The sequence below is a fragment of the Aquila chrysaetos genome, chromosome 4 (genome assembly GCF_900496995.4).
Source record: "Aquila chrysaetos chrysaetos chromosome 4, bAquChr1.4, whole genome shotgun sequence".
Lineage (NCBI taxonomy): Eukaryota > Metazoa > Chordata > Aves > Accipitriformes > Accipitridae > Aquila > Aquila chrysaetos.
Window position 1 is genome coordinate 46,857,868 of NC_044007.1, and position 22,852 is coordinate 46,880,719.

The 22,852-nt window shown below is 41.6% G+C and overlaps 1 protein-coding gene across 1 annotated transcript in view; it reads right to left on the bottom strand.

The window, feature by feature from the left end:
* Window positions 1-21,636, bottom strand: part of MAPRE2 (microtubule associated protein RP/EB family member 2) — a 92,268-nt gene extending 70,632 nt beyond the window's left edge. The window contains exons 1-2 of the mRNA XM_030010866.2: window positions 21,488-21,636; window positions 4,946-5,007 (exon numbers count right to left, since the gene is read on the bottom strand). Of these exons, the coding sequence (XP_029866726.2) occupies window positions 4,946-5,007; window positions 21,488-21,559 (134 nt within the window). The 5' untranslated portion in view covers window positions 21,560-21,636. The remainder of the gene's footprint in view (window positions 1-4,945; window positions 5,008-21,487) is intronic.
* Window positions 21,637-22,852: the final 1,216 nt, after the last annotated feature.

The window sequence follows — 22,852 nt, forward strand, 5'->3', positions numbered from 1 at the left end:
TATTACAAGCAACATTTTTACTGTAAGGACAATTTATAAAATTAAATGCGTGTTGCTTCCACCTGACCTCACTAGCGTGCTGTGTGTTGCCAGCGACTCACGCTTTACTGTGACTCAGTATTATATAGGGTGATTTTCTGGAAGCTGCAGATCACGGACCAACTTAATTGTATAAGAATCCCAGCAGTCAGCTAATGAAAACCAAAGTTTCCAGCCCCAGTGATTGCAGAGAAATATTGGAAAATGCTGATACTTGGATTAAGAAAAAAAACCCAAAGAGTAAAACTCAGAAAAGCCAGCAACAACCAAACACACCCCCCTGCTTAAAATAAAGTGCAATATTTGAATGAGCTCTATCAAGCCTTTCTTTACTCTTGGGCTCTTAGCAGGCACGGTGGGTTTCTGGGAGCCTGTCCACCCGCTGGATTTTACTCTGCTGCTGGAGACCCTAAGCATTGCAGCTCAGCATCCCAGCGCCTGATGTGCAGGTACAGACCTTAGCAGCAGCATCGGAGAGGAGGACAGGTAAGCTATGCAGCGCCTACCACGCCACAGGACAGGGACACGTGTACTTCATAGAAAAGAAGGTACAGGTGGGAATGGAAGCCATGGCACTCTGAGCTCCACACGCCTCCCACCTCATCCGCAACAGCATTTTGGTTTCAGCTCAGTTCTTTGTCATATTCCTCAGCAGCACTTGGGGGTCACCACTGTGTGCAGTCACCACTGTGCCAGCCCAGCCTTCTCTTCCCATCTTCCTTCTACACTCCTCCATCGGCCTTCCTTTCTCCATCTCTCCTGCCTTTGCTTTTCCTTCTTTAGATGAAGTCTAGGGCTACTTATCACTTTGCTGTTAGCACCTTCTGGACATTAAAGTGATCAGCAAGTGATCACACCTGCAGTCAGTATTGCAAACAGACTAGCAAGATACAGACTACTAGAAAAAGATCCTCTGTTTTCCTAACGGTTCCAGGCTGACGGCAGACTCAGGATGACTGCATAGAATCAGGGTAGGTCCTGCTCACATTTGCAAGATCATATTTATAAAATCTAGAAACTGCTTTGAAAAATGACACAGTTATTTTTACAGCATCTGGATGCACTACAAATACTTGACATATCTAACAAGGATTAATATTTTTTAAGGTCCTTAAAAAAAAAAAAGATTTTTTTTGCTGCTGGAGCAGAACTCAAATCATTACTTGAATAATCCTTTAATAAACATTCTCCAACTTTTAAACGAAGCACCACTGATAGGCAAAATGCAGAAGGCAACAAAAGATGACTAGAAATAAGGGTATTATTCTTTTTTTTATATTATTGTATATTGTCATGGCTTCAACAGTCATGGCACAAAGTAGCAACATTTTGTAACCTCTGAACAATCGTATTGTGTATAAAATGAAAAAAGGCTTCTGTAGCATTTTGAGCACAAAAGGTACTAGTGGTATGAAAACAGTGCCTTTTCCTTATTACAGTAGAAAATGAGGTTTCTATTTAATAAAACCCCCAACCACAAGGCTATGTGTTTTTGTAACTGTGAATGTATGTCAGTGCTGTTGACAGCTTCTGCATTGGAAAGGATCTCATTATTAACTCTGAACAAAACCACACGTTATCTTTTTTAAAAAGGAAAGTTACGTTCCTGATGAGTCAGCCACTTTGCTGAGCTCCTGTGGGATAATTTTTGGTATTGGGCACTGAAAAAATAAATATCACCCCAAAGTTCAGAATATTTTCAGACAGCACCATAAAAGGCTATTCAAGCTACCCAATTCCTAAGTTAAGAAAGGAACGGGGCTGGTGAGCACGCAGCCATAAACAAACATTCCACTTCAGTTAACTTTGCTCTCTTAGGTTCAAGATTTAGGTCTCCGGTTTTCTCATGTTGGATCAAAACCAGCTATAAAGCAGCTGTGTCCTGTGCAGGACTGACTCTGAAACAGATGTCCTCCACTACATTTTGGGCGAACTTGTGTTGTTTCCATGGAATGAAAATACTTTCGAAGCAGTACCACTCAGCCCAGAAGTTCACCTATTTCATATTTAAGTCATTTGGCTGAAGGCATAATGCAGCCCTTAGGGAAGTCAAGTCTTCTTTGGTGGACATTAAGGGGACTGGTTTGGGGAAACAAGCAGTGGGGAACTGAGTAGGAAACAAAGTGCACTTATCTAGAAGTAGCATTTTATTCTGCACCAGTGCTGGGAGATAGGAAGAAAGAAGTGAGAGGAAACGCACCTTTAGCATGAATGACCAGGGAACATTTGTTTCTGTGCAGGGGAGAGAAAAGCTCATACAGGCCTTTTTGTTCAGATCTCCCCTGAACACTTCAGGAGTTAATAGTTCATCATACAAACACACTTTATATACATGTATATATACATATTTTTAACACACTTGCTTTCTCTTCCCCCATCTCAAAATTACTGAAATATAACAGATAATTCCTAAGCTAATGTTCCAGTAGAAACCAGACTTGCTTTCTAATGTTAGGGTGTATTGTAATTGGTTTAGTGATAATACATCAAGCAAGGATACATCAGGCAAGGAATTATAACTGCCAAAAGCCCCCTTATCTGCATCTCGTACACGAGAGCGCCTGATGTGAGAACTGTAAAATTCCTTGGATGTTCCAACATCTATCCCTCATGTTGTTGTCCATATAACCGAACTCCATGAAAAAATACACCCATTTGTCAGGCTCAAAGGCACTGAAACCCGACTGGAAGGTTTCCTGAGCGAAGGCTAGTATATAATAGCACGTTTCATGGATTTGGCTTTTGCGATTGTAATGGCTTAGCTAATTCTACAGCAATATAATGAATCTCTAGTATTAGAAGGCTGATAGTTAGATCTTTATTTTGACGTATAATAGGCCATAAGGACTAAGGGATTTGGAAAGGAAAGGCTACACAGTAAGCAGCAACCTGCGGGGAATACACTAGAAAGCTGCCTGTTGCTTCATGGAGAGGGTTACTCATTGCAGGAAATCTGCACATGTCAGAAAAGTTTCTATTAGACAGGTAGGATGCAGTCTGCTTTTATAAATGTCTATTTGGTGGCTGCACACTATCTCAAAGCTCACAGTTTTCTTTAGATTTCCTGTGGTTTCAAAGTACTTGTGACAACACCAGTATAACCACAGTGATGAAGCTTGACTTTAAGCAGCAGCACCTACTCCATGCAAAAGTAGAAAGCAATAGATGAAACCCACCGTGGCTCAGCACAGGGCATTGCCCTGCCGCACTTCCATCTGCAACACCTTTGCGAAGGAGCGTGGACCCTGTGAACGTTACTTTTTCCTAGTTCGTGCTCTCAGATGCCTCCTGTAGTCTAGAGCTATTGCTTCATCCTTGAGGTATACAAGCCTCTTTCAGCTCTAAATTATAGGCAGTTCTCCTCCTGAGAATCTCCAGGTACACTTGAGCCCTGCATATCTTCTAATTGCTGTGAAAGTAACTCTTCTCTCACAGCCTGAAGAATGTGAACTCTGTGGTTCCTTGTTTAACTCTCCCTCTCCCAGTGTCAGTCTCTTTTCCTTACCTGTGCCTGTGCCAGTGAACACAGGCAATTCTTGTATTTCCCATAGAACTTACCCTGCATCATGTCTATCATGTATCTGGAGACATTTTTTGCAAACATATTTAAGGTTTTTTTCAGGGCATTAAATAACTTGGAGCAAATCCCTAGTTTCACTGTGAAACAAGTCTTTAAAATAGCTCAAACCTTTTTACTTTTAACTACAAAACAGAAAGTATCACCGCAAACTGAAATGCCCCCTACATCCAAAGTTAGCATTTATATACTGTAACAGCTTTTCAAGAATTACCAGAAATGCAGTGGTGTGTTTTAAAATGAAAGTTCGTCATTATACACCCCTACAATCATTTCAGTGCTACGCATATTTTCAGCGCTCGCTATGAGTAAAGAAACCCCACACTGTATTGCAAACCACTAATGCTGCAGCATGTTCCTTGCCAAGGGAAAAGGCACGTATGGTATCCAGCACAGTATGGTGAGCACTGTCAATAGTGAATCTGTGCAAATAAAGGGTTTGGGTGTGTGTTTGGTTTTTTGTTTGTTTGTTTGTTTTCCGGGTATCCTATGCCCCATTTTGGCAACAGTGAAAACTTCTTGTTCAAGAGCACAGGTGCAGCAGCAATGACACAAGGGCAGCAAGGGATGGCAACGGCAGGAAGCCCAGATCTGTTCCAGGCGCATCCCTTCCGAAGGCCTTCTAAACATTGCCACCTTGTGGGCCTCCTATCTCCTGGTATCACTGATCTCTCCACTCTCCGCAGGTGACTGACTCCCTGTGCAGATTTCACAGGTGCCAGGCTGGAGGCTGGACAGTTTAAGTTAACATCCAGCTCGGGTGGGATGCAATTTAAACTCCCATAGATGGGGATTAAAAAAGGGACAGCACCTTACAAATTCTATTGGACAATAATTACTAACCCTGTACAGCAGCGTTTCACGTAGTTTGCTCTTTTTCCACCTAATATTATGAAGGCAGCACTAGTAATGTGCAGAAAAGCCAACATTTAACAAAACAAAAGCAAGAATACAATTTCTCAAAACTCCCAAACAGAAAGGGAGAATCATTGTCCATCTTCAGGTTTTTTTTTTTTTTTATTTGTTTTGGTTTTTTTTTTTTTATTCCTTTCTGCCAGCATTTCCTTCTTAACTCCAGTCAAATACCCAAATTATTTCCGAAAAGTCTGTGGCATCTAGTTTAACTTTTATCAGTTCTGTTTCATGAGTGAATAACTCCCGATTACTTGAATCTATTAATTACACAAAGATGTTGCAAAGGAACATCACTCTATTATTGATATCAGACTTATCTAGCTACCACCTTACAGGCATCAAACACAAGTTCTTGGATACTTTCTCAGTCACTAGCACTGTAACAAACACATACAAACACACAAACATACTTACTTTGAGCATCCAAACACTTTCCCTGGTTGCCGGCTTGAACTATTCCTTGCAGCAATTTGGTACTGGAAAGAAAACACGATAACCTTTAGTTCAACAAGCAAACAGGAAAAAAAAAAAAAAAAAGACTCACTGAATGGTCTTTGTATCGGTTGGGCAGTGATGCAATAGCTGTATGCTAAAAATAAAACAAGAGGAGAAGCCCTTCATTACAATACCCTAATTCAGCTGCGTTCACAATGGTTCAGTGTCTAACACATCTGCACAACAATCAGATGTCCCTCTAATATAGTAGCAAATCTATGAGCTCCCTTATGCAGTGCTACATTCAGAGTTTATTCATAACTGCCAGGCACATTGCTGTTTCTTCATCTGACCAGGCTTCTTCTGAGCACAGGCAATCAGTTATGACCATTGTGTCATGCAACTGGGGCCTTGCTGCACTTGCCTGAACAGCTTTTCAGAGGAAAAAAAAAAAATCTACCATTGAGAAACACATGAACTGATACGCAGGAAAGCCTGTGTTTTTGCCAATGCAACACAAAAACACTGGCAATCCTTTGAAGTGTCTCACTTAGCAATGAAGTCATGATGCTGCCCACTTGTAGCAGCCACATTAAGGCCCATTCCCTTCTGTGCTCCTAGATGTGATTGCCTACAATTGCTAGATTTGTCCTCGCATCCCTTCTCTCAAGTGCTACATTACAGGCTACAGAAACATAAGTAGGAGCAACCATATATGGGTTTCATTTTGTGCCATGAATTACATACTGGGGTTACGTGGCTAAGTTTCTTAATTCGCCTTCTCAGTCAGCAGGAAATTTCATTCCTAGCAGGTAAATAATGGTTTACAGTCAGACCAGGGCTCTGGTTATTGCTTGTTTTGCATTCCTAGTCAACTAGTTGAGACAGCCCAGCAGGGAGGGGTATTCCAAAGGCATCTATCTCTGCATAACAGCATGAAACTACAGCAAACAGGATCCCAGGGGTGCTCGGATTGAATCAGGACTGAGGGTTGCAAGAAGGTCCCACAGGTGAATTTATATTCATCATAAATCCTGTTTTAAGAAGAGGAAAACATAAAGCAATTCTCACTACAATTCATTATCATCTGGGAAAGGTAAACAGACCTTTAAAGATGGCTTGTCTAAAGGACTGGATCCCAGCTCCAGGAGCTGTGACTCATCCTGGCAGAGAACTTAGGAAGGCTGCTAGCAGACTGGAAGGCTGAAGCTACCTTAAAGCCAAACCAGAAAGGGAATTAGCTATTAAACGTGTTATTGTTTCATTTCTTTGAAGCTCTCCAAGCCTCTTAAGCTTTGCTTTTCAATGTACTCTTTTTTTCCTCCATTTGTTTAATGTGGAAAGTGATTCCAGCACAGCTGACAAACCTCAGGCATCCTATTGGCAAAGGAACAGCAAATCCATCATGGTATGTTGGCTTTTGCTCAAGCAGACCCCCCCTGAACTTAAGCTGGGATCTAACAGCACTACTCCAATAACTTGTAAGCATGGGACACTCTTAAGATGAAGGTTAGAAGAAGTAATTTCGCATCAGAAGGCATTGATCAGAACTTCTAACAGGCAACAGCAGTGGAGACACATGGTGATTCCCTTAGAAATGGGAGACTTAATTTGCTCATGGAATATTTTCCACACTGTACTTTCTGAAGAGAGTGATATTTATGGCATACTGAAGACAGAGATAACTATTTGTCTTCAGTATGTAGATCTTGGTTTGAGAGGGATTTGAATAACACCGCCACACTGAACTTCATTTATACAGTCTGAAAGAAAAAAAAGAGAAGTCCTCACAGCAGAGGTTCCTAAAGCTTGGAAACTGATGATGATGATGACAGGTGTACAGGTCAAACCAAAGAGGTACATCTCAGCAACAGCTCCTGACTTTTTGCCCGCATACAGGTCCTTACCAGAGGTACAGGGAGCAGTGCTAAGGCTATGGCCAGATGAGATAATTGGCACTTGCTTGCTGCTGTGCGCAGTAGCACTGCCAGGTCTCCACCTGCTCCGTAAGCCATGCCAACACCTCGACCTGTACTTCTAGCTTGAGATGCCGGAGCAGCACCCAGGCAAGGGAGTGGTAGGAAACACCGGATCATTAAGGTGGAATTTAATTTAGGTGGACAAAGGAATGCAGTAGAGGTCCTAGTTAGTGGGTGTGAGGAAGGTAACGATGGGGAGCTGGAGTCTTCTTTGGAAGGGTGGAGGGATAAAGGTGTGCAATGAAAACAAGGGAGAGGAAAGGATGCCACATTTCCTCCCACTACATGCCAGGCCATACACAGCTCTCAGCTGCAGACACTGGCATCGTATCACCGCTCTACATAAACCAGCAAGCACAATTCAGTTCCTCAAAACTCCAACACACACAGGCTGCACTGATTTTAAAATAGGTTCCCATCTCCTAAAGAGTCAATTACCAAGACTTCTAAAGAAATTACTCCTTCCACACTGGTAAACATAGGAAAAAGGGCAACAGGTAAAAAACAAGAGGATAAAGATCTAGAGGATCTGGAAAAAGGAAAAGACTTTAGAACACAGGAAAAAAAAATATTTCTTTAACAACAATTTAAAGAGGAATCTCAGAAAATCCTATGTAGTGAAACAGATAAGAAAAAAGGATTATGCATTTTTTCAGGACAGAAACTTATAATTCGTTCCATGTTTTAAAGTTACACATAGCTGGAAGTTCCCTGTATTACACTATCCGTTTCCCTGATGGGGCAATTATGTTGGGGGAAACAGACCAATGTTTATTAGAAAATGTTTTGAGTTAAGCTGTTATGAACAGAATTTAGCAGATTTTGTTAATAGCCGATGACTATTCACATAGTGCATCCAGTTCTCTCCCTCCCACAGGCCACTCCTGCAACCCCTCGTGTCATCCTGCTGCAGTGACATTTGGGAGGCCAAGCCCAGCCAGGGGGGTCGGACTGGTGGGCCACTGGCTTCCAGGGAGGCATTCAGAAAGTCCCTCAGGGGGTCCCTTGTTTCACCAGGTGTATGTACAGACCTGTAGCCTATGTTTGCCACTTTCTCAGATGCAGTTGGGTTACACAACCTGCTGTTGATACTAGTTTGTGCTGGAGGCGGCCTCGGACAGGTTTGGCAGACTCTTGCTGTTCAGAGTTTATGGGATCTTGGGATATCCAGTGGATTCAACAGGACTACTGCTTATCTGGTCTCAGAAGGTTTTCACCTGCTCCCTCTCAGTGCATACTTTTCCTCCCTGTGAACTTGTTTTCTGGTAGCTATTGCTACATCCACAAACTCAGTTACCTGTTGAACCCATTCACACAAACTGACACAGAAGGGGCTTCTATGACAATATCCCTTGAAATGCTATAAGACATTAATTGAATTTTGAATGAATACTGACTGAAAAAACAAATAAACAAACAAAACAAGAATTCGGCAAGAGGGATATGAGAAAGCAAGCCGAAAGCAAAGCAACTAAATCAAAAAAGTGCAGCAGAGGCAATCTGCAGAAAACAAGGTACAACAGCACCTAGAAGCACATCATATAGGCATACTATGTAAAGTAGTACCCATAGCTGTTAGTTTGAAGGACCAAGGAGGAAAAGTTAGGACAGACTGTTATTAAGGTGACTTAAATCAAATGCCTTCTAGCACATTTGATGATGTATTTCAAAACTTTGTCTCCAGGAACTGTATTTCCCACGTGGACACAGAGCCCTGTCTTCTGCTACTGTGTCTCAGTGCACTGGATGCTTTCTTCCATACTGCACAGATCTCCCCCCACCCCAACTCTGCCAAGGGCTAGGAATGTGATGTTGAATGAAAACAATTTATAATATAGGCTGACAGTCACCTATTATTGCCTCAAATATCCTCAGCGGTTACAGAAAACAACTTCAAAACCAACTTATTTTTAGCAACTGAAAGAATTCAAGCAAACCCCTTGTGGCTGCTATCCAGGCATTTACTGAGTGGAGAATAGCTTGACAAATTACAGAAATGGGCAAAATTGGAGCGTAAATCAGAAAACAGCGTATATCACTATTTACATATGCTTTCTTGCTGAAAAGATGTACTGGAAGATTAAGGCTTCCAGCGTCAAAGGAAAGAACTGCTGTTTTTATAAGCTGTGCATGAATCACAAAAACCAAAACAAAAACCCCCATACACTTAACAGTTGGGCAGATTTCTCAACTTGCTGTTAACTGACAGCGCAACCCTATGCTGTCTCACTGTTCCTAGATAAGTCCTCTTCACCTACTCAGGACCGGGCTCTGCAGCAGTATACGGAAGGCACAAAGACGAAGACTCAAAGCAAAGAAATCAAGTAACAGAGCTGAGTTTAGTACTATCTCCAACTCCAAACCCATAAGAAATGCCCTAGTTTGACCCAGAGTGCTTCACAAGGAAGGCAGTCCCAGAAGATGGGAGGTGTTGCTACCGAGCACACAACAGAGCTTCGCACCTCTTTTGCTCTTGCCATTTCAAACACAGCTTTGTCCCAGTGGTTCTGCTTCTCTGCCAGGGCTCTGATTTCAAGTCATCTATTGGCATGAAAAAGATCCTAGAGACTTCTTATAAAACTCTGTTCCTCCCTCTCATTTACAAAGCAACCAATCTTTTTTGGTCATTTACATTTAAAGTAAATCCAAGCATGTCCTACTTAACTTAGTAGGAAAGAACATGCATCCTTTCTCAGGAAGACTTCTTCTAAACCTGCTTGGGAAGCCACTAGACTTTTCTCCCCATAGAGCAGTAACCCAGCTTCTGCCATTTCTGTTGTCCTCTCCTGTCCCTCCTCAACCTTTTGTAAACTGGAGTTTCCAAGATCCAAGTACCTTGGAGACAATGCTGGGTTCAAGGCTCCAGCCAATGGCAGTGGGACACCTACCTTTTTGCAGCAGCCTACCTGCCCTCCTCCTATTAACAAATACCTTCCCTGCCTTCCTGCCCAGTAACTTTGAGATGCGGTAATTACCTTCCAACTTGAAAAGGGTGTAACAGAGCTTAGTTCATGTGATTTTAGTTAGTGTGACAGATTTGGCAAACTTTTTTTTTTTTTTGGCATAACAAGCAATGCCAAACCAGTATATCAAGCAGTAGGTGGCAGACCTAATAGGACGAACAGATGAGAATGTGTATTTATCATTCTTTGTATTTAGCAGCAGGCTGCCACATTACACTTAGGTCCATTTCAACCAAAAAAATTTCTCTCTTTGCTCCTTTTTGAGAAAACAATCTTCCTTCAATCATTTGAGGCATCCTTTTGTTTAAACTTTAGGTCAGAGTCGTTGATGTCCGCATTTCAATTTCTATCACATTAAAAATCTGTTCTACTTGTATTGTCAGTGCCTACAGCTGTTGGCTTCTATATCTAATACAATCACCAATTTTGTTCGGCACCTGTCTGTGGTTTGCACATTTGACTGCAGTTTACTACTGATACACTTCTGTACATACTCATGTGTTATGCATTTTGATGTGTTTTTCTGGTAGGCATTATACCATCTTACAGAACGCACTTGGTTTAAGAATAACTAGAGTTGATCAGGTGTCTGCTTTGTTTCATACACTAGAATAACTTAACACATTTCTTTTTAATACTTTCCTCTTTATAAACATAAAGGTATGCTGCAGTGATGCATATATTTTATAGTGAGGCAAGAAAAGCCAGCACTGACTAAGGTTTCACATTATGAAGAATTTGGCAATAATATTGCCTTAAGGTATTCCAGCCTTAACTGTTTGCTCCCTATTTATATCTCCGGGCTGCCCCTCAGTTTTTCTGAACAACTTTGAATCCAATCCACTCTGAAACAGATGCAGAAAGGGATCTAATTTGAAAGGTACCTTTTTTTTTTTTTTCAGATTAAAACAACTAAATCTGGGGCATTTCCCTGTTTTAGTACACATCACGGCCCTGTCAACAACTGGGTTTGCACAACTGGGGGGGAGCAGGAACTCGCTGGCTGGTATGGCTGACCAGAAACAGGTACAGGGAACAGCTCCACTGAGTGGGCTGAAATATTAAGCTTTAAAAGCAGACATGAATTCCTTTTCAAATATGGCCTGGAGATTGATTGGTGGGTACACAGAGCTGTGGGAGAACACATATCAGCTTTTCCCTCTTCATTATGAAAGGAATAACAGACACGTGGAGGCCAGCTACCAGCAACTGCTTTGGTCCAGGTCAACCCACCACAAGTTTCCAGTATGTTTGTCATTTCCTGTGCCCAGCTTCAGGCTTTATTTTGTGGCTGAATTTTTACAGGCTAATCAGCAACTTATAATTACAAAGAAGGTTCAAGGAAAAATCATGAAGGTATACATTCAGATGTTAAAACCCAAAAACCTGTCTCTGTGTTTTGACCTGAGACATATTTTCTGAAGTTCTTTTAAGATGGCAAAACCTGAAGTTTAACACAGGGAGTCCTGATGGCATAATAGTATATTGTATTACACAGGTGACATTCTTTGAAAACAAGCCTGCTCAAGAAGCATGGTAAGAAGAGCCCAATGGTAACTTCCATAGAAGTGTTATACAGGCAGCTACAGCAAACTGCAGGACTCTCAGAACTGCTTCAGGGACCTAAAACGTACCAGCTTCAGGACCAGCAAAATATTTAGAAGAATGAGTTGGTTTAAGAGCTTTAAAAGACAGTTGTTTAAACTCAAGAAGTAACTTAAATTTAAATGGCACCCTTCACTGTAACCCTTATGCTTCTAGATATGCCTGAGAAAAATGCAGGTAGCTCAGTTCGGTGCCTGAGATTAGATGGGCTGAATCCCCCTCTATTGTGGGATTAGTTTTTTAGATCTCTCTTTACAGTGAGTGAAGAAAATTAAGCATATCAGAGAATATTCAGCAAAAATCAGTTAGGTAGCCACATAGAGGGGGATAAGTGTTCCTACCAACCCCCTGTTCTAACACACTGCTCTGCTATGAGCACACGGCCATGCCTGCAAGTTGTCTAGCTTCTCGACCGGTGATTTTTGCTAAGCTACAGAATTCAGTAGCATTCTTTAAAAAGTAAAAATAATCTCTAAACCAGTGCAACATTCACTACTGATGCCTGTTTAAGACCAGGAAAGAGGCAAGGACAGGCCTGGAAAGCAAGTATGCAAATTCTTGTCCCTGGGAGGGAATGACCTTGCTGGGTGCCAGCTAGCTGGAGACCAACTTCAGAGAAGAAAGACCTGGGGGTCTTGGTGGACAACAAGTTGGAAAAGACTCAGCAGTGTGCCCTTCCAGTAGAGAAGGACAACCCTACACTGCACTGGGTTTGCAGATCCAGGGCAGCAATTATTCCCCTGTGTTCAGGGCTTGCAAAAGTGAAGTGCCTGTGTACTGGGATGCCACAAACCAGTGACAGACTTACTGGAGCCCAGTCTACTATACCAGGATGGTAATGGTAAGGAGCTGGAGCACATGTTACAGGAGAGGCTGAGACAGTTGAGTTTGTCCAGCCTGAAGAGAAGATTTAGGGTGTGTGGGGATGTATCATTACAGCCCACAGCTACCTAAGGGGAGGGTGTAAAGAAGATGGAGCCAGGATCTTCTCAAATGCACACATTGACATTGCAAGAGGCAACAGGCAAGTTTCAACAGGGCAAATCCTGATTACATGTTAGGAAGAGTGTTTTCATCATAAGATTGGTTGAACATTGAGTCCAGTAAGGCTGGGAAGTCTGAATGTCTTTAAGAGCTCAACAAGTTCCTGAGCAACCTGATCTGTTTGGGATGGCTTTGAACAGGGGTTGGAAAAGATTATCTCTTTCAACCTGTATCATCCAATGATTCCATGTAAAAGTATCATAACTGCAGACTTCTCCTTGCCTGCTTGCCTTACCCAGGAAAGAGAGCCCTAGTTAGGGTATTGGACTTCCATCTCAGCCCTTTTAACAGTTCTGGCACGTCTTTCTCTGCCTCAAGTTCCTGAACAGGAAAATGGGATTAACTCAAGGGTGTAAAGATAGATTCCAGTACCTGTGGCAATGGTAAAAACAGCTAAAGTCTTGTATCTTGATTTTTATTTTGGTCCTTAAGAATCTAAATATATAATACATAATATCCAATATCTAAATCTAAAACCCAAAGTTTTGCTCTTTACAGCACTGGTGAAGCTGATAAAGAGTACTTGGACTCCTCTCTTGTGCGAGCAGAATGGATTACTTGTAGTCAATTACAGACATACAAACCTATGAAGGCTGTAAGGCCACAGTTTGTGGAAATGTCCTGTGAGCCTCTGATTAGATAAGGTGCTCACATGACAGCTGAAGACACACTGAAGGATGTAGCATCACCTCATTTGTGCTGCACAGATCACCACGTGCTCCGAGTCATAAAGCAAAAGCCAAAAAAGTTTGAGTGTTTTCCTGTCTCATTTTCACTTTATCAACCCCAACCATCCAGTTTTCCTAGGTGACATGTAAGACTCACTTCTCCATAGATCCACAGTGCAACAATCATCCCATGGTGCCAATCTCTGCTGAAAGGACTATGTTAATCTTTTACATTACTTAATCAGTGGAGAAAAGCAGTCAGGTGGTCCCAATGACAGTCACAGCCAGGTGGTCATGAAACTCTCTGGAGAAGCATGTTTTAAACCTTCTCCAAGCTGCTGAGGGGCAGATCCCTTTTAGTATCTCATGTTTTGAGTCAGTCCTTCAACCACCCTCATCTACAAGGTGGAGGAATGGCACACCATCACTTCACACTCTTCTGCATATATTTTGACTGAAAGCAGTCAGCAATTGCTGTGTTTGGCACAGGTAACTTGATCTGGGTATGTCGACAGGATTGGATCCCTTGGGGTAGTAGGCAGAGAAATGCTATTTGTTATTTAATCATGTTTCAAAACAGTGAGTGCTGATTTGTTTACCCTACCCAGTAACAGTAGCTCAGATCACTAAGAGAAACAGAACTTCATTGACAAGTATAATAGCTACCTATATTCTCCACAAGGATCAGAAGCCTGCACTTATAAAAGGTCTATTGGAAACTGGGGGCAACCTTGCATCCTGCCTGCAAAATGGGAAAGCAAAAAGGCACTGAACCTTGAGGACACTTGCATTGTGGTAATGACCCCACACAAGTAATTAGAGCTAAAATTGCAAAATCTGTATATTTGACAAAGGGAGCACAGAGCCAGCTGAGCTTTTTGGCTCTTGAGTGTTTAATAGATCTGGAAACAAGAAATGGGTCTCTACTTTACATTAAGGGAAACAAAGAGTATCACTGAGGGGTTCTTCAGAGCTGGACTGTATTTGAAAGCTGCGTAAATACCTTTTACTCCTTCAGTTACAATAACATTGCCACTTGATCACAGCTTGTGAACTTCAAGTTGAAGGAAAACATTCCAGTCTGTGAGATAAGAGTGACAGTTTGTTATCTCTTTTAGCTACTCCATGATACTACACAATTAAAGCAAGTCATATGGGAGGGGGGTCAAAAGGTTGGCTGTCAAACTTCAACCCCTCAAATTAATGCTGCTTTGTTCTGAAAGGATAGTTTGTATTTGAAGTCTACCAAATCGGAAGTTTCTGGGCTGCATTTTTGAGCTACAGTATTTCCTCCAGGAGGCTGCAGTGCAAAGCTCACAGGAATTACTGTTTCTTTACATTTTTCTGCAGAGAAGAGCCACAGAACACAGTGGACAAGTCCACTAACTTGAAGGCACGTGCATCACTTCTGCTCTTTAGGAAAAAAGCTAATTGGGAAGTTTCCAAGTTATTCTACAGTATCAGATTGAATTTAAACTTCCACATTCTGCTCTAGAAAGTTTTTCCTTCAGCACACTGCCTGTAAGAACTGATTTGGAGGAGCACTAAACTAATTTCAGTAGTATACACAATTTAAGTGTAGATACTTCCCTCATTGCCTTTCCCAGACACTTATGTTTTCTGTTTGCTGTCCAAACTAAGCAAGAAAAGTCACCACTTAACTGGAGAAACAGATTCTTTGGATTGATTTGCCATTTACCTACACACTATTTCCCCATATAGATTGAACTTCTATACTGGCCAATTTTTCACATCTAGAAGACAAAGCCTTTTAGCTTAGATTGGGACGCAAAACTCTGGCAGTTTTGGTGTCTGGTTTTTCGTGTGTGGGTTTTTTGTTTGTGTTTTGTTTTGTTGGGTTTTTTTGTGTGTGTGTGTGTTTTGTTGCCCTCTTTCATAAACCTGCCAGTACAGCAAATCCTGTGCAGAAGAACAAGCCTTACTATTTCTTCTCAGGCACACGCAGTCTGCCCTAGAGAACCTAGCCCCCATTAATGTTGCTAGATGAGCTTTCTTGAAACTGTGGCACTTTCTGTAGCAGCAGCCTCCTAGTAACTGTTTTTCTTTGGTGTGACCAGCATGTCCTTCAGCTGAGCCTGAAAGAGTGCTCAGCACATCTCCCATCTTGCATAAACTCACTCTCTTTGCATCCAGGGCTCCCAAGATGGCAACTATCAGATATTTTCATGCACAACTACTTTAGTAAACAGTGCTAGATATAAAATACACGTGCAAAAGTTGAGCATGCATTTTGGAGCTCTAAATAAAACTTCTGCGAATGAAATCCTTATTTCCTAAGCATGCACTCATTTAACAAAGCCCTTCTCCTTTCAGCAAGATTAGTCAGCTGTTGGAAGTCCCTGTAACAAGATATTACCGAACTGAACATGCCCAAGGTGAATCAAGGTAGTAACTTGTGGAACAAATGAGCAGCCGGATAGCATCCGCAGCTGAAGCATCCAGCATCAGCCGAAAGCAGGTCCCTGTCTCACAAGCCAATGAGCAGTTTATGTATGCTCGTGGTATAAGTCCAATTTTTCTCCCTTTTTGGTAGTCAGCTTGCTTGTTAATTCACATAGCAAAAATACAAGATTCAACCTACGCTTTCCCATAAGATTGATTTCCCTGCAGGGCCTGTCTCAGACTCTCCTGCACTCAGCCGCAGCTCTCTTACGCCTTTCCATTCCTGGTCAAAACACGCCACACCTTCCACATGAGTCAACAGAGCAGGGCAGCATCTCTCGCACCAAGCTGGGAAGCAGCCGAGAGGAGAGCCCTGCTATGCTTCTGCAAACACAGTCCTTCACTTCGGCATTGGCTAGGGTGCTCAGAGAAATGCAGTCTTGGTCAAAAATATTATCAGGAGATTGCAACAAGCTGCACTTGAGCTTAAATTAACCAGATCAGGCAAGGTCACTTCTGGTCAAATATTCACAGGGACAAATTCTAATTCACCTAGATATTTAGTTAGCATACACAAGACAGCTGGAAGTCTTTGCAATGCTCTCAAATGACACTGGCACCTTATCAAACTAAATGCCTTTTGCCTGTCGAGAGCACAAGCACATCATTTTACTTCTGTTCTCCCTCACTGTAATGTGTCAGTTGTGAAAAACTGCTGTATCCCAGAGAAGACTGTCAGGGTTCAGCTTTCCTACGCCTTTTCGAAGACGGATTGGTGTTGAAGTTTAATTTCCAGAATAGGAAAATGATCGAGATAATATATTTTGGCATACAAGATGTGTAAAGAATAATACACCTGAAGCTGTCTCAACTTTAACCAAGTAACACGATGTTACACTGGGAAGTGCACTATTTTTAATCCCAGAAACACTGCTCTCCTTAGTACAGATGCCTACAACCTTTTTTTCTTTGAAGTGCTGTGTTCTTTCCTCTACTGTTCCACACAGGAAAACAGGACATGCAAGCCAGCGTAACAGTTTTCTGACACTAAGAACTCAATAAATTCAGAAACACAAGTTGCTGCTTCTTTTAGAGTCGATTTGTTAATTTGGAATAAAGCCACACATTTTGGCAGTCCACATCCAGAAGAGATGGGCCTGTCTCTGCTTGATACCAATGGAAAGGCATCCGGTAGCACGGCAAGATAATCCAACTCAAAGGGAGTTTTTATGTTTATACACACACAGAAAGCTGTTTATTTGACTGTTGTGGGGCTTAGCTGTGGGTGCATGCCACAGGGTGAGTTGGGAGTGAAACCCCTCTGTGGTCAACATGACACACAAGCGGACAACAGGAGATGCCCAAGAAAAGTACTGGGCTGGTGCCAGGGACTTGAACCAAAAGGCAAGCCTGGCAAGAAGTGAAAATAAACTTTCCTGGGGACAGTGCAGAATTTCTTCAACTTCAGAAGCAAAAAAATTAGAGAGCTAGAAAAGATAGGAGGGAAGGACCCTACTGCACAGGATACATTGGCATGGAAGGTATATATTATTGAAGAGCTTTAACCTCACCTACCAGATCTCTCTCCTGCTGGTAAGTGCTTTTTCTTCTAAGATGTATTTTTATGTTCTAATAAAATCAGCTTTGTGGGTTGGAAGCCTCTAACAACTCACTTATGCTCATATAATAGAAAAGAGTGAGTGGTTCCCCCCTAAAGCTCAGGCCAGCTCCAGGCCCCACTGCAGCACTCTGCAAGCACACAGGCTGATACCCAGCTCTCATCGATCACTTCTGAGCAGGCTCACCAGCACCTTCTAGGACCAGCCTGTACACTTAGGGCTATGAGAAAGGCAGAAATACCATTCAGTTTTACCTCAGACATCACTCTGAGCAAACCTTTTCTGGCAATTTCAAGTTTTAGAAGTGAGTTATCGAATGTAAACAGGTCATGATGAAAAAAATACATAGATAAACACCATACCACACAGTGGGACATATACAGGAAATAACTCAGAGGCCCTATACCCTGTACCACCAATCTTAGTGCATTTAAATGGATGCATTTAGGCTATTGCATAACATACACATTGTATTTATGTCTTATGGTATATCACTGAATTCACTAAAACCCAGAATAAGATCTTCATGGTCAAAGAGCAGAAGGCAACACTTTGAATTTCTTGCAGTGAATTCTGTAACAAAGCAGCATCAACTCCTCTGTGCCACATTGTTTTAATGGACAGAACTGTACCAGTAGCTACGCGTTCCTTTCAGAGGAAGACAAGAGATATCACTGCCATCAGTCAGACAAACGTTTCTTGTTGGTCCATTCCACAGCTACATAATAAGTTCCCTGTCATTTGAGAAGCCCATCGCAGGATTTCTCTATCTGGTTTTCTAACATGATCACATGTTGCCTGTAGTCCCTGCATCCCAATGAAGGATTATTGCTGCAGCAGAGATGAAACATCATCCTAAAGTCATACGCAGGATGCCAATTGCGTCCTTTACCTGATGTGGCCTTCAAGCACCATACAAACGCACCTCAAAAATGTTGCATCAGGCCAAGTGACATCTGACTGGCAGTTATATTTCTTTCTCAGTTTGTTATTTAGATCTCTTATCTAAGGAAAGTTTTCATTGTATACCACATCCTTTGCTACTCCCCTTCCAGCTTGCACAAAAGAGCTGAACTTCAGGCTTCTTTCTTGTGATGGAAAGTGTTGCCTATATGCATGATTGTCAGGTGGACAAAAATTGAACAAACTCAAGTCTACCAGACTTGAACTAAACTAGGGCAGCAAAAGCCAGCTGACTCTTTCCTCTGACAGCACTGCCCTGAGAAAGAAATATTATTTAAGGAAATCCCATCATGTTAAAGAAACTGCAGTGATTTTAGGATCTGTAAAACCCTTCTGATTTCAGGATTCCACTGTCTAAATAAACAACAGCTGAACAGGGGAATCCATAGTGGTGTGTTGATTCATAAACCAGTAAGGCACCCAGCTAAGCAGGGTCAGCTTGGGTCTTCTCAGCAGTACAGGTAAAACTGACTTTGGCAGACCCGGGAATGTAGAGAAAAAGGCATTTCTGTCTCATCCAGCAGTCAGAAAACTCACTTTCTTGATGGTAGCGGAAGAGATGATGGGAAACAAGGAGAGACACTGAAGACTGTGCAGGGCCAGCAAGGTTTAAAGGCTGGGCCAAGACTCAGAAGCTGCTGTCGTGATGGGGCCTCTCTCCTTCCACTCTGCCCTCCCCATCCTCCTGTGAACCTACCTCCTCCCCTTGGACCCTCTCTGGCCACCCACACCAGCCCCTTCTCCATGACCACCCCTGCACCCACCCCAGCCGAACCTGCAAGCTGCCCCACATCCCTCCCCCAGCTCGGCTCTGAACACACTTGTGTTGCTATGCATGAATTAAGGAGGGAGAACCCAGAGCAAGACGTAATGTTAGCATCCACCCAAATAAACTGAAGTTTTGTGCTTGAATGTTCTGATAGCAAAAGTATTGAAATGTGAAGGGACTAACAGAATACCACATCAGAGTAAGTGTCAGTCTTTATACACCACCTCAGAAAAATAAGTTACTAAGAGGTTGTCATTGGCCATCTGCCTCTTACTCAGCTCACCACCAAGAAGTCACCTTTGTGGACTTTCTGTATTTAGTACATACCTGGCTCCAAAATTCAAATCAGGAGAGGAGGATGGCACCCTAAGACTTGTTGTTTGGCTACTCAAAAGTAGCCTTTTGAAGATTTATCAAATATAATAAGTAATCGGCCATAGGACAGTCAGTGTCCCTTGACTCATTTGTGTTGCATAGCAGGTTAGTGTCAGAATTACCCTGGATAAGTATTTTATTCCATAAATATTGCTTTTCAAGTCACAAAATGACAGAAGTCACTTTAATCCCTGCTGGAGGAGTGACCAAATTTACAAACACACGTTAAGCTATGCAGCAATGTCAAAAAGTAAGTAACTCTACATTACCCACTTGAAAAACTCAAGCTTTCTTCCCCATTCAGAAAACCCACCCAAAAGTATCCAAGAGCAGAGACATCCAAGATTCTCTGCCAGTCTTGACAGTACTTCCTCTTCTTTCATCTCACCCATTCACTGTACTAATACAACAAAAGATAACAGCAAATATTTTTTAACAGTTTGGTCTACATCAGGCACTTAAAATAAATACAATGCATTTAAAAATACCTACGAGCAATCTAACTGCAGCACGTCAACCTCCCGGAAGAATGGCAGCGGATAAAGCCAAGGGAACTCCCTTGCAGGAGGCGGCTATGCTGTCAAACAAGACTCCTCTCACCACAATCCAGCACAGACACAATTTGTTACATATCAGTAAAAACACATGGTAAAAAGCAGAAATGACCACACTGCTCAAGTTAAGCATCCTACAAGTTTAATATTGACAGCAAAAGCTCCAAAAAACCCCACAGCATTATCAAGGTGGAAAACATGTCTATTCAAAAGCAAGATGCATTTATTTTCTCATGTCTACTAATCACACAGAGTCAAAATACTCTGACAGCCTCTCCAACTTACGTCATACTATTTTGCCCAAGAGGCCATCAGTCAGCTTTTTGCCAGCTACATTAATTCACAGTTTTGCTTACAGCTTAAAAAAGAGAACCCATCAACACCACCAGTCTTGTGGAAACCATTACTTTGGTTATTTTTGTAGCACGTGGTAGTTATACTAGTATATTCTGGAGAAAAACTAGTGACCCTCAAATACTTCCCCTGTTTTGGGCACAATGAATAACAACAATATTAGTGACTTCTTCTAAATTGAAGGCTCACAAGAGAAAACTTATTACTCTGCTCTGATCTAGTTATGTACAGATAAAGCAATTGGAGGAAGAAGTTAACTTTTAAGACACTTGTCTCTGGTTGCTTATTAAGTTTTCAAAGGAGTCGTGACTTTCTTCCATTTTCCCAGAGGCCTGAAAGGAGCTCCTAAAAGGTTTTTTTCAAGGTTCATTCCCCTCTCTCCAATTCCTTACAATTCTGCTTTACTATCACACCAGAATAAGCCCAGAGCTAGGTAACTTGTTTAATGAGATAGGCATTTTTTTAATGCTGACCAGCATTCTTGACGCATCTGTGCTACACACCCTACATTGTTGTGATCACTTTTTGATACAATGCATTTGACTTCAGTTGAAAGATTTCACCCAGTCATCTTGTAAACTGATACAGACCTGTCTACACAATTCTTGTACCAACATGAACATCTGTGTTCAATAGCAAACAAACCTCTATAGCACCTAATCTCACTGAGGAACATCCACAGTAACTCACGAGACCTCTGCTGAACAGAATAACTTAAAAGCAATCATGTGCATGTATACATAAGGAAATTGTGATACAGTACAAACAAAAAATTATGGCAGGATTCCTGGGTGTATCAGAAAGTCATGACTAAGTCACAGCAATTGTGCAATAAAGCATAGCATATCTTTTATTTCTATGCTTGAGAAATTAATATTGGTGTGACTTACAAACAGCAGCACAATTACAACAGCCACATTGACCTTAGTGTTGTGGACAGGTGGTGCAAATTAGCCCTCAAAGTCATCAGTCTTGAAAGCCTGACCATCCTATGACAAATAGCAACCTCTCCAAACTCTAATAAGTTTGGGGATGTTTTTTTAAGGTTGTTTTTTCTCCATTTGAGTTAGTGTTACAGGAATACAAAACTATAGAGAGCAACACTCCAATTACAAATGGCAGAGAAAATACAGACCTTTGAAATTACAATAATACTCAGCTCTCTGCCACAGAAATATCATGTGTAAAAATGAACTAAAGTAGTAAAGCAGACTCCATGACTTACCTTACCTTGCTGTTTCAAAGATTCATTTAGAGGAGCATCCCCACTATGGGAATCTTTATGAGGCCTTGACATAGCAGAAGTTTTAAAAAATTTTTTTTAAAGACAAAAGCCTGTTAAATAAAACTGCCAGTTATCATAGACTGGTAGAAAAGGGCTTCCCCCCAAGAAAACTTCCTTTTATAAACCTCACCATGGGTGTGGCTAAATGACTAGCTCCACCCTTCATCCCATTTAGAAACCCAGAGAGCCTATAAAAAACTTCTCTCGTGCAAGATAATAATTTTGTCAACTTGTCAGGTGCTCTGTTTAAAAAAAAAAAAAGCAGATAACTAGTTGCTGGTTTCACAAGCTAATGGTAAAAATGTAGATAAATAAAATTAAAGTTGTCTCTAATATTTGCAGTTCCTGCAACATGGTCTACATGTTAGTGGGTGAGCTTGCTCAGTTGTTTGCTTTTTAAAAGCACTGCTGTAACAACCTGAGGGAAATCTAACAGCTTTTAGTATTTATTTGTATTAGAGATGCATTATATTGAAACCTGACACATCTATGGACTTGCAGCACTTGTCACTTGCATCACCTCTTGATGAGACTCCACCGCCAGTGAAGGCTCCTGTTTTCATTACTTACATCATGAAGATGATGCAAGATCAAAGCCCTTTGCATGCCTCATTAAACCACACACATGCCCTCGCTGTGGAGGGACCACCACCAATAAAATCCAGAATCTGTTCTTTTGTCTTCTACCTACTCTACATCTTAAAAAAAAGAGTCAACTTTCTTTTTTCTCCAGGCCTAATTCAAGAGGACGGGGAGAGGGACTAGGATGTTGCCACTAAAGTAATATTGCCTGCAGAGTTATATATTGCCTTGATGTGTAATACAAACCCATCTAGATGTCTGCACTCTTGTTTCTTACTCAAGTTTTTGTACTATCCCAACTGACAGTTTTGTATTTAAGAATACAAGTATAAGTAACTATAAGCATAGTGCTTAATGTTTTTTTTTTTTTTTCACTGAATAGCTGAGGTTATCCTGGCACTCCTGCAGGAGCTTGGGTGTGAAATCGGAGTTCTTGAGGTGTTTGGCAGGAGCTCAACTATGCTTCTATCATCTGGGTTTGCTTTCAAGGGAGTGATTAGGAAATTATGTTCTTGTTAACAAGATCTGTGCAAGTAATGGCTATTATGCCCAACATTTCCTGTATTTAAGCTGAAGTGATTGTTCCATCTTGATATGAAGAGCCGAGGTATTTTCTTGAGAATTAGTGATTAGGGCCAAATCTCAACTTTAAAAAGTATTACAAGAACATTCATCCCTTTGCACAGTACCAGGCCATTAGTGTCTGAAAATGCTAACTGGTCT